The 12,656-nt window shown below is 39.7% G+C and overlaps 1 protein-coding gene and 1 long non-coding RNA gene across 7 annotated transcripts in view; one reads left to right on the top strand and one right to left on the bottom strand.

Annotated features, from left to right (window-relative positions):
- Window positions 1-6,338, top strand: part of PCDH19 (protocadherin 19) — a 174,126-nt gene extending 167,788 nt beyond the window's left edge. Inside the window, exon 3 of one of the 6 annotated variants that reach the window (XM_075836596.1) lies at window positions 4,274-6,338. In XM_075836596.1, the coding sequence (XP_075692711.1) occupies window positions 4,274-4,860 (587 nt within the window). In that variant the 3' untranslated portion in view covers window positions 4,861-6,338. The remainder of the gene's footprint in view (window positions 1-4,273) is intronic. The other 5 variants (XM_075836595.1, XM_075836594.1, XM_075836593.1 and 2 more) reach the window with 5 other exon arrangements.
- Window positions 1-12,656, bottom strand: part of LOC142659960 (uncharacterized) — a 571,922-nt gene that overhangs the window by 54,275 nt on the left and 504,991 nt on the right. The gene's annotated exons all lie outside the window — the stretch shown is intronic.

The raw sequence follows: 12,656 nt of genomic DNA, 5'->3' as shown, positions 1-12,656 counted from the left end.
TGTGTATAAAGATTGGCCAGTATGTGTGGTAGCAAAATGAGAAGTTTTTGTCATTAAATTACTTAATAATAATAATAATTAGAATGAAATATTACTATATCAGAAATGATATATTGTGTTTGTGTGTTGAACCAGTACTTATTCTAATTGGTATTCATACATTTCCTAAAAAATTGGCAAATATAATTGATACATAATTATAGTGATGTGTACATGTAGCTATTGGTTGAGGAAAATGTTAACATTTTTTTGGGCTTCGAGCAACTAGTTGGTTTATCGTCCACTATGAAAACCCTCGTGAATTCAGTGACTTGATCATTGTATATAATTAGATTGTGATGTGTATACGGAGCTGTTATAGGGCACCCATGTATGTACCTCCTTATGCCTTGTTTCTCATACGGAGCTTTACAGAATAAAGTGGAAACATTTTTTTTTTAGCCTGCTCCATCAGATGCCATACTATGTAGGTATTCTCCTAATGTCTCAGTAGAATGGTGCCCCATGCCTCGGCACATGTACCACAGTATAAAGCCAATGGGGCACCGGCTCTGCCGTGTGTGTCAGATCTGAAGCATACAACCAGTCATGTAGTTTTATCAATAGCCTCAGGATTGTGTATCTGAAGGATAATCTAGGAGAGCCTTCCTACCAGGATGCAATGTGAGTATTACGATGGTCACATATAGTCCTGGTAAGACTTCCTCTTCCTCTTCTTCTTCTTTTTTTTTTTTGTTACAAACACAAGAGTTACAACATATACAAGATCAAGAAAATAGAGTTTTCCTTTTTTATTTACCTTTACTCCCACCCCACCCTATCCCGGTCTGGGATATAAGTAGAAACGACAAGACAGTTTAAGCCTATATAGTAACTTAAAAGCGTTAGATATTTTTTGGCTTGGCTACGACTATAATGTATCTTTTCAATCACTATATTGGAGCCTAGTTGTTGCGACCACTCCTTATTGTAGGAGTTTTTCTCATATCCAATGTCTGACAATTAGGAGTTTAGCGAGGAACAGAGTTTTAACCAACCCGATCCCCCCCCCCCCCTTTGATAAGTGTATTCTGAGTCATCTCCCAATAAAACTAATTGGGGGCTGAAGTCAATTTTAAGCTGGAATTCTTTTGATACTATCTCGAAGATTTTTCCCCAATAATCAGTGATCTTAGGGCAATTCCAGAGCAAATGTAATAGATCTGCACCATCCATTTAGCATTTTGGGCAGATGTCCCCTCTCCCTTTATAACTTCTGTTACGTAGCTGTGGGTGTAGTGTAGCCTGTGAACTATATTCAATTGTAATATTTGTTGAATAAAGTTTAAATCTACTTTCCAAATTTTATTATCCATTTTAGCCCAATGCTGTTCGTCCAAGGGGCCGAGTTCTTTTCTCCATTGTTTTTTACTGGTAACTGGTAAGACCTCTTCAATCAGGTTTGTCCCGTTATGACGCATTCTTCCAGCTTCTCCTCGGTTAACAATGTGCTGGACTGATGTTTTCCTATCTCCTTTAAGTGCTGCTACCTGGCTCTGGAGTATTTATAGTCTTACTGTACAGCAGCAAGAAGCCATACGTCATATTCAAGAGGCTTAATAAGATTGAAACAGCTGTCTGTTTTTTTGAAGTCATGGCTCAACTTCCTTGTCTGAGTCAATGCTGGAAGTGCTATGTATAAATCTGTCTTGTTAGGAGACATTAAGCAAAAGCTTCACGCGGCCTCTATTAAAAGAAGAAAAGGGTTTTTTACGCAATTATTTTGTGTGGGATGTACAGTGTGAAGGGGTCATTAGGTGATGTCCAGTACTGTTGTCTTGTAGGTGAAGAGTAAAGTCTATGGTTCTTCTAAAATTGGGTCTTTCTTGAAGTGGCGCCTTTTTTATTTTAGAATAAATAAATAATTCGCTTTTCCGTTTATGGTTATAAAACCAATAGGAGAGTTTAATGTGCTAATATATGTATTGTGACTTCTGTAGACGAAATCCATGAAATCAACCGATCCATTACTATGCGTTACTAAGTCCGTTCCCCTTCTTTATAACCCTAGCGTTGTGTCCACGGTCAGTTCTTCTCTACATGTTGCGTGTTTGTGGCACTTTTATTATGTATAGCCGTTCAATAATAAATGATGGGCCCCTTGCACACCAACAGCTCGTCATAGACCAGCCCTTATGGTTTTTTTTTAACAATGTTCTAGTTCTTGTAATCCGTGAAATTTATTAGCTTAGTCCTTTACAGGTAATGTAGTAGACAATAGGTGGCGGCTTTTAACTTGGCAGTGGGCCGCCTTCCCTACTGGACACCTGTGCAGCTGCACAGGTTGCACATATGGTGTATCCGCCACTAGTAGGGATACTCATTCAACACTTTTATCATTTTTTTTTAAAAATATCTCTTCAGTATTGACCAATATTGAATTTTTTTTTGCTTACAATCAAAATACAATATCAACCATATAATTAAAACAATATGGAGATCATCCTAATATTATGTATTCAGTGTCAGTAATAGTTTAGAGGGTGATTGTAATAATGTTAGTGCCCCTAAAGATCACCAGTTTAAGGCTGGGTTCACACAGAGTTTTTTTACAAGTTTTTTTATGTGGAAACCGCGCCGCAAAACTCGTCAAAAACGGCCCGAAGATGCCTCCCATTGATTTCAATGGGAGACGGAGGCGTCTTTTTCCCGCGAGCAGTAAAACCGTCTCGTGGGAGAAAGAATTGACATGTCCTATCTTCGGCGTTTACGCCTCTGACCTCCCATTGACATCAATGGAAGAAGAGAAAGCGTATTTCGCGGCGTTTTATGCCCGCAGCGCTCAATGCAGTGAGAGGAAAATCTGCCTCAAACTTCCAAACTGAATTTTGAGGCAGAATTTCCGCCTGCTAAAAACTCTGTGTGAACATAGCCTAAGGCATAATAACTAGGCATTGATGTCCACGGCACTGTATAATGGGGCAAATGGGTTGTTGGAGTGGGGGAACGTGTGGGAAAAGGGGGCAAAAGCCTTATCATTCTTCAGCATGGAATGGACACAAGGCGTCTTTCAGACTGTACTTGTAGCTTATTGAAAATGTAAATAGTTTCATATCTTATGAGAAACACATTTCCCGGGAGGGTTAAGACTATAATGTACGTGTTATAAACTATAATGTATGTATTATCTCTGCCACATGATCCCATCTAAATAGCAGTTCTTTCAAAGCTAACACATCAACTTCCAAGACCCTTTATGACATTATATATCCCCTACAGATAAAACTATATATTTTCATATTTTAATTTTATCAAGGGTTATGGCAGCTTTCTGCAGGTGAATGTGTTGTTGTAGCATTTATAGATGAAAATCCAAAAACTAGAATTGGCTTGTCGTTTATCTTAATCAAGAAGAACCCACGTGGTGGAGCTGGACAGCAGAGCACCGCCATTTTGTTTTCCCCCATAAAAAGGAACAACATTCCTGCACTTGATTGGACCCCCTAAACCTAAGAGCCCATAGCAATTGATATGGGTGCTAATAATACCGATACAGGGTCAGACTGGCCAATCAGAGGATAAGAGGCTCCTCCTGTAGGACAAGGGCTAGACATGATAATGGGCTACAACAGAACCCCTTTTTTGTATGTTTGGATGGTGGGCCCTTAATCTTCTATCCTCTGGTGGTACCAAGTTCATCCAGTCTGACTTTGCGCCCATGGAACGGATAAACGGTTCCCATTAAAGTAATGGTTCAATTAAGAAAAACAGCAGCCGGTTTGCAAGGTCTGGTTTACTTTAAGCTCTTCCGATGTCAACTGAATATTCAGCGGGCGTGCAGTTTATATCTCTGAGCCATAAAACAAAGGCATTGTCACGTTATTTGCTCCACTATTGCACGTATTTATAAAACACGCTTTCTTTATAAACCAAATCATATCCCTGAGCTTATAACTCAATAAGCACGTGGTTGATTGGTGGCCATGCTCATTGCTTCTGTCAACGGAGCCAGAGATGGAGAGCCCGGAGTCGGAGCCAACGTCTTTTTTGACTGCACATCAGATATATGCATTTCCTCCACAGAACGGTTGTAGTTTGCACATATTAATAAGACACATTTGAGCAAATATAATAAGGATACAAATTATAGCAGATAATTATGGTTGTATATATGAAGCGCACAATGCAGCTTTTTGTCTAATGATAATTACAGCTTATTATACAACGTGCCAAATCAAATACTGATTTCACATTTCTTTGTTTTACTTCATTTCTTTCCTTCTCTTTTGTTCAGATCAGAATGAAGGTTTCCACTGCAGAGAAGAATGTCGAATTCTTGGTCACTCCGATAGATGTTGGATGCCCCGTGTCCCTATCCCAAGTCGAGCCAAGTCCCCAGAGCATGGAAGAAATGTAATTGCTTTGTCTATAGAAGCCACCAATGTAGACACTGAAGCTTTTGAGGACTGTAACACTAAAAGAACTTTTGCAACATTTGGCAAAGATGGAAATGAGCATACTACTGATGACAGGGCTACCTTGAAAGGGAAAAGGACAGTGGACCTGCCTATCTGCAGCCCCAAGGTCAATGGTGCCATCCGTGAAGCAGGAAATGGCTGCGAGGCCATCAGCCCCATCACTTCTCCTCTGCATTTAAAGAGTCCTCTGCCAGCCAAACCGACAGCAACATACAATATAATGCATTGCACTGGAAACCGTGACATGGAGCAATTTGTAAGCAATGGTCCTTCTCGACCTTCAGAAGCAGAGCCCCGGGGGGCAGACAGTGAAAATGTATTGCATGAGATCAATCCATTATTGCAAGAATGTCGAGAAAAAGACTCAATGGGTGTAAAGAGACTAAAAGACATTGTTCTCTAAGCACCCAGCCTACTGTATGGATAAAAAAGAAAATGACTTAAGAAAAAAATAAAAAAAAAATTCCAGTTTGTTTTTAATGGCTTACCAATGGTTCACAAACTGCTGTATTTAAAGCTTCCCTAAATGTATTGTTTATAAATAAAGGCTATTGTTATGTGACAATCCCAAACTATTCAATATGTGGCAGGGGTGTTCCATCCAAACAAGCAGCCTGAATCGGACATTTTTTGTTTTCTCCTATCTTCTTGCTCTCAACCGGGAACCCGTTATGACCATCCATGTACAAAGTATTATGTATGTATTAAGTATTTTGAATTTATATATTTTTATAAACATATATATCAAAATTATAATATAAATTAGCTTATTTGTACAGAATGGAAAAAAAAAAGGAGAAAAAAAAACAAACAACTTTCAGACACCAATTTCCCCAAAAAATGTCTTCGCTTATAATTTTGTAGCATAGTTAAGGTTCGGCCATGCCTTGTGAGCGGACATGCTATAGACAGACGGATAATGGTCTTAATAATTGAACCCATGATAGGTTGCTGTGTTGCCCCGGACACCCCTGCATTAAAAGCCCTTTTGCTGTTACATGCTATCTGTACTATTACTGTATTTGATATTTAAAAATTTTTGTCCAGTGATGGCAAAAGGCATTCAAGTAAAAATGGAAGAAAATTAAAAATATAATTTGTAATCTTTATTTATTTATTTTCTTCTGTTCACTAAAATATGGGATTTTTTTTTCTACATTTGACACTAAGCATTTTTTTCAGATCATTTCAAACGCCAATATTGTTTCTTTTTTTTTTTTTAACCGTTTTATATTAATTCACCGTGCAAGGTTAGGGCATCGTTTGGTTATTTAAATGCTATTTATCGAAAATATGTGAGGTTTTGTGAATATCCATTTTTATATTCATGGTGGAGACTTTTTGAATTACATTTTTTTTCTCAAGCAGTGGTTCATTCGCAGGGTCCAATTCAAGGTTCTAACTCATTCCGAATATTTTTTTTTTCTATTTTCACACGTTTTTTTTTGCTTCATTCAATCAGTTTTTTTTTGTTTTTTTTTCATAGTGGGTTCAATGAATAATTTGTATGTGTCATCTTTTCTTTATATTTTTTTCACTTTGCTCACAGAATGAAAATATTTCTGAAATGTTCTGATATATGAGCCTGTTTTTTGAAAATTGTATAATATAGAAAGGGTTTACATAATATTCTGTTTGTAAAATAGTCTTACAAGATGTTACAACAAAAACATTATAATTCACTGACAGGAAGTGAAAATTCAGATGGAAAAAATTAAAAAAACGTTTTTAATTTCAAAATGGCGTCATGGCCATGTTTTGAACTGTAGTTTTGCATGATGGGCCCTATTTTGTCTGATAGAAATGTAGCAATTATTAGTGAAACTATTTCATATTGTTGTAAGAAGGTTATTTCTTCTCCTCAATAGAATATTCTTAGATTATTTTGGGTTTCTGAGATTCTTCTTTTTGATCTGGTCTTTATGCTGGGTCACTGATAAGTCTTCTGTTCATGGTCAATATCTCAGGTATTGAGACGTAAATCACCCTAAGGCCTTATTTACACGAGCGTTGCGCACCTCGGACGTGAAAACTTCATTTTTCACGGCCGAGGTGCATCCGTGCTCAGCACTGCATCCTCCATAGATGAGTCTATGGAGGTATGCGTGATGCGTGAACAGATAGGGCATGTCCTATTCTCCCATGGACCCTTCACATGTTCCATAGAAAAAACGGCTGTGTGAAAGGCCACATTGAATTACATAGGTCTGCTGTTTCATTGGCTGTCCCATGGACGTTTAACACGCTCGTGTAAATAAGGCCTACGGTTGACATAAATAAGTTATAAGTGTCACGTTGGGTGCCTGGACCCACTAGGCCGTACCGCCTTGACGGTATGGCAGCTGGCCAACAGGACACAGGTCACAGTCTATAGTTCGTATAGGGTACATGTGGCAGCTTGGACAGTAGCAATGACAGGCTCGGCTGGGACTTAGGCAGCTGGCAGACGTCAGGTGTGGTGTAGCAGGACAGGCGTGGAATACAGCACAGCATGACTACAGCTCAGCACGGCACTTGACCAGGTAGCACGGGATACAGGTACAGGAACTGGGAACACTGGGAACTGGGAAACACTAGGAGACCATTTGCTAGACAAACTAAGGGTACAACAACAACGCTCAGGCATGGAAGGAAGGGGTATGGCCCTTCTTATAGTCCAGGGTACTCATGGGCTAATTTAGATATTAAACTCCGGTGCGCGCGCTGGCCTTTTAAGAGCAGGCACAAGCGTGCGCGCGTACCCTACGGGACCCGGCCAGGGTAAGCGGAAGGCGTCTCATGAGGAGGAGACTGGGGCCAGCACTCGCAGACCCATGGCTGCGGCCGTCAGGAGGTGAGTGACCCTGACGGCCCGCGGCCATGGACATGACAATAAGTCCTAGATTATACTGAAGTTATACGTTTGCAAACCTTAAATTAAATGTATTTATTATTTTAATTCGGATTCACAGATTTACTCATTTCAAATCAGGAAGGAATATTTTCCCACTTTGGGGACACTTGGTATCGGCCTCACATGGGTTTTGTTTTATCTTCTTCTGGATCAACACATCGTGAAATTAATTGGTTGTTCTTGAAATTTTTACATGCTACTTAATTACATTATATGGATAACAAAAATGAATGTCCCCACATTTATATCAAATTTATCATCTGTTTTATGCAAACATTTTTATTGTTTGCTGCTATAAGTTTTGAAAATGTAGTAAGCCTAGACCTGTAGGAAAGAAGTAGGTTGGTCAAGATAAGGCCAAGATTCAATTGAAATCTTACAGGGTTTACATGCAGGTAAAAAAATACGACTGCTTTCCTCTAGAAACAGTGTCACTCTTTTCCGTGGGCGGTGCTTGGTATTGCAGCTCAGCTTGATTCACCTAAATGAGGCTGGGCTGCAATACCACACATAGCCAACATACAAGAATGGCACTGTTTCGGGAAAAAAATAGACAACCCTCTTAAATGAGCAGGTAAAGTTGTGAATAGTCAACTACACTTTGTTACAGATACATTTATAGTTACAGCATCTTGTTGGTCTGGATATGGTCCTAATATCTTAATATGACTGTTGTACCATAAATTAAAGCAGAAGTTGAAAAGCTGGAGAGTACTCGCTTTTAAAACATGTTAGGTGACTAAATAAATTTGCTGCAAATCACAAGTACCCTAATTGTTCGGAAATATTGTGTATTACTCTCTAAAAACGCCTTACACATCACGTTATTGCCTTCCGTCAGAGGTAGATGTCAGGAAGACTACTGAATAGAGATGAGCGAATAAATTCTACACAAATCGAATTTGCTGCAAATTTCCAAAAAGTTTTGGATTTAAGTGAATCTGAAACTTTTGGGATTCGTCCCGCATAAATTGTTTAAAAAGACACCATTTTACAGATCACAAAAAGACAGTAGTAGAGTAGAAGAATCACATGACCTCGGGCCACGGCCCGGCGAACCATAATGACTTGCAGGCAGCTCTCCCTCTAGCACAGCCAATGTTGAGGGGTATATGTGTGAGCCGCTGATGACTTAGTGGATGACCATCATTTGAGTCATAGCCACTATAAACAGCCCAAACAGGAAATGCTGCTGCTTTGTAGAGACAGAGAGGAGAGAGAAGACGTCAGACGGAGAGTGAGAGATTGTAAAACACAGAAAATAGTGGTGGATTAGTGTCAGTGAGTGTGTTTCACATTGAGGAGAAAAGACTAGTTAGTTAGATTTACAATAATTTGAAAGAGAGTTAGATTTTAGAGAGGTTCTGCGTTCAAGTTCAATTTTTTTTCTTCAAATAAATAGATTTAAATTTAACTCCTGCTGCTGATAGCGAGCTGCCTGCTAATACATACATCATGGACCTAACATTATTCACTGCTTGGCCTATATTTAATTTCTAATAATAGTGGCATTACAAATTGGTAAAAAGCAATTAGTTTACCACTTTCCAGGATGATTAGGCAGACTGTCACTGGCACATGTAGTCGTGGCGGTAGAAGTGGTGGATATTATAAATATATATATTTTTTTTTTTCTTTAAAATTTAAACAAACCTGTTGCTACGCTCGAAAAAAGATATCCTTTTTAGACCACTTGTCAAAAAGTCATTGCTGTTTCCGATACCACCATGTGTGTATAAACACTAGAAGGCACCTGCCCACAAAAAGGGATCATTTTTTGGCCCGTTTTTTTATATTTCAAAAAGCATAAAAAAACTTAGGAAGTGCAGTGTGTTTTCAATCAGGCTGTTTGTTACCACCGACTACCGTCCGTTTACCCATAGACATATAGGTTGCTGTCGAGCTTTTTCAGGGCCAGGTCGTCCCGAAGCTCTGCCCGGGGACTTCGGCCCTGGGGAAGCTCCTGACATAACAGTTATATCATGAGCTTCCAAAGGGCTGGATTCCACGGGCAAAGCATAAGGGTATGCCCAGACGTGGTGGAGTTCTGCATACACTGTCCGCATCAATGCCGCACAGAATCTGCGTTGCAGATACTGTTGCGGCTTTGCCTAAAATGGGCATTAAATTGATGCAGACTAGCCATTGCGTATTGAGGTGAAAGTACTTCCCTTCTCTCTATCAGTGCAGGATAGAGAGAAGGGACAGCCCTTTCCCTAGTAAAAGTAAAAGAAATTCATACTTACCCGGCCATTGTCTTGGTGACGCGTCCTTCTCTTGACATCCAGCCCGACCTCCCTGGATGACATGGCAGTCCATGTGACCGCTGCAGCCTGTGATTGGCCTGTGATTGGCTGCAGCCTGTGATTGGCCTGTGATTGGCTGCAGCCGTCACTTGGACTGAAACGTCATCCCGGGAGGCCGGACTGGAGGAAGAAGCAGAGAGTTCTCGGTAAGTAGGAACTTCTATTTTTTTTACAGGATGATGTATATTGTGATCGGAAGTCACTGTCCAGGGTGCTGAAACAGTTACTGCCGATCGCTTAACTCTTTCAGCACCCTGGACAGTGACTATTTACTGACGTCGCCTAGCAATGCTCCCGTAATTATGGGTGCACACACGTAGTCACCCGTAATTACGGGAGCCCCATTGGCTTCCTCAGTCTGGCTGTAGACCTAGAAATACAGCCAGAATGAAGAAATGTCATGTTCGTAAAACCAATACGCTCCGCAGCACACATAACATCTACATAACATCTGCGGACTTCATTGCGGAATTTTGACTCTCCATTGAAGTCAATGGAGAAATTCTGCAATGAGTCCACAACAAGTCCGCTACACGTCCGCAACAGTCAGTGTATGCTGCGGACACCAAATTCCGCATCGCAGCCTATGCTCCGCAGCGGAATTTTCCGCAACGTCTAAATGAACCCAACTAAAAAGCTGTGGAAAGCAATGGAGAAACGTGTACGCTGCGGATTTCCGCTGCGGATTGTCCGCAGCGGAATTCCAGAGAAATTCCGCCACGTCTGGTCATGCCCTAAGGATTCAAAGAAGGGCAGATCTTGAAACCCCTATTCGCAACTCCGGTTGCTACAGATCTTAACAGTCCGCCTGTTGCCCCTAGCAGCATGTAAGTAATTAGTAGCAAGCATAGAGCTAGGGGCAATAGGCAGGCTGAGTGGGGAACGTTTGGGTGACATATCCTACAGTTTTCCTATACAGTGAAATATGTTGCAGCCTTTCATCAGAGGAATACATCGGGAGTCCTGCCGACATATACCTCCAACAGAAGACAATAAATCATATGAAGGGGGCCCATAAATGGTGGCCAGTGTATGCCAGCTGTCATAATTTTGCCATGATTCATGAGCAGCAAACCCTAAAAGGCTTGGTTTTTACTAAATACAAAGCTTTCGGTAAGTTTTTGCCAAATTTGATTTGTGCAGAATCGATTCACTCATCTCTAGTTCGGTTCCTTCATATAGTGACATACCTGTTGCCAGGCTGCCAGGGCGCTGTTCTGTACACATCTATATTTGACTCTCATTGACTTTTTTTTTTGCATACAGATTGTCCCCCTCCCCAAGATAACTGATTATGTTAGTGGGGAAACAGTGCCTAAGAAATGTAGTTCCATAACTTTATCAAAAACTTCATGTTGCAGGTTTCTTAAAAATCGAACTATCCAAAAAGTATATCTCATGAAACGTTCCCGACTGGTCAGCATTGTCTTACTCTGCAGCCATTTACCACTGGCCACAGCTCCCGCTCTCTGCGCTGTAGATATACGTCAACTAGAGTTTAACCTATTCAACTATTGGATGGATCTTTGAAAAATATTGGAACAGAAGTGTGAAATAATTGTTAAATTATTGACTTATAATGATTCACTAATAAAGATCATATATGAAGATGTATATTATCTAATATGGTATCAAAGCATGATTGACCTTGAAATCCTCATTTAGCTTCTGGCAGTGTCCCTCAATCATTACACTAATAATTTCTCAGATATTGCATCGTTAAGGGGACATTATACTGGTGCATGATAGTTACCAGTTATGGGTGAAACATTGTATCGACCAGTGCAACTGAACCTCCGATAATGGCCTCGGGATAGAAGACTTCAGGAGTTGGCCTTTTGGTTGAGTTTCATTGATCACAGCATTGATCCCCTCATCGGAGGATTGAAAATAAGTAGAGTGGGGTGGCCCCAGTCAATATAGGGTAAATATTATAGAAGTGAGTGGCTTTACTATATTCCACAATTGTGTAGAAAATATACCATGTGGCAAGGGTTATATAGGTCCCAGATGTTGTTATATATTGTTGGGTTACAGATACCTTACCTATACAGGGACCTATAATGGAAGAGCTTGCAAAGGAGGCGCAGTTTCTATAGTAATAATTAGACAAATTATATATATGAGGTATATTTTGATGAAGTATTTGAATCGCTTTGGAACTATTACAGTATGACAACTAAAGACAAATGCTTCGGCAGAATTTTTACAGAGATTTGGACTGGTGTAGCCATTCCTGACTGTCTTGAAATGAAATTAAAGGGGTTTGTCTAGAATTAAAAAAAAAGGGCTTTTTTTTTACAGAAAGTGCGCCACCCTTATCCATGGAGTGCATCTGGTATTGCAGCTCAGTTCCCTTAAATTATACACAGCCCATGGACAAGAATGGAATAAAAGAAACAGACCCTTTTTCTGATCCTGGACATCACCTTTAATTTAAGTTGATGACCATAATTTAATTGTATTTATTCTTGACCCACCAGGATCACACTTTACATGTATGTGTAAGTATAACCACAATTGTTTTCCATTATCAGAGCAATGCAAATTCAGGTTAAATTAATAAGACATTCCACCATTCCACAACCGCCTTAACATTTCCTTGAACATCAAACATTAAGGCATTAGTTCCTCGCTGTATTTATAAGAGATAATATTGTCAATTCCAAGTGGCACGAGGGAGTACACCAAATAAGCAAGTCAATTACTTGGACTGCCGCGTGTGCTTGTTTACAGGGCCAGCAAAAATAAATATGGATTTATGGCAAACAAATCTGATTGTTTGGATTAAATCAAATTACCGATCCAGTTCGAGGCAACCTTTCCTGTTATCTGAACCGTTATTTCAATCTGCTCATTTCAATCAGTTATTTGCCAAAACTGATCCAAGATTACGTCTTTCCCAGCGCACAGAAAAAGTTTTATATTTTATTGTATTATTTTTTATATTATTAGTGTCTGTTTATATTATTAATAGTTCTAAAATTAATAATATAGATA

The sequence above is a fragment of the Rhinoderma darwinii genome, chromosome 8 (genome assembly GCF_050947455.1).
Source record: "Rhinoderma darwinii isolate aRhiDar2 chromosome 8, aRhiDar2.hap1, whole genome shotgun sequence".
Classification (NCBI taxonomy): domain Eukaryota; kingdom Metazoa; phylum Chordata; class Amphibia; order Anura; family Rhinodermatidae; genus Rhinoderma; species Rhinoderma darwinii.
The sequence above is the reverse complement of the archived record's forward strand: the minus strand, read 5'-3'. Positions and strand labels throughout refer to the sequence as shown.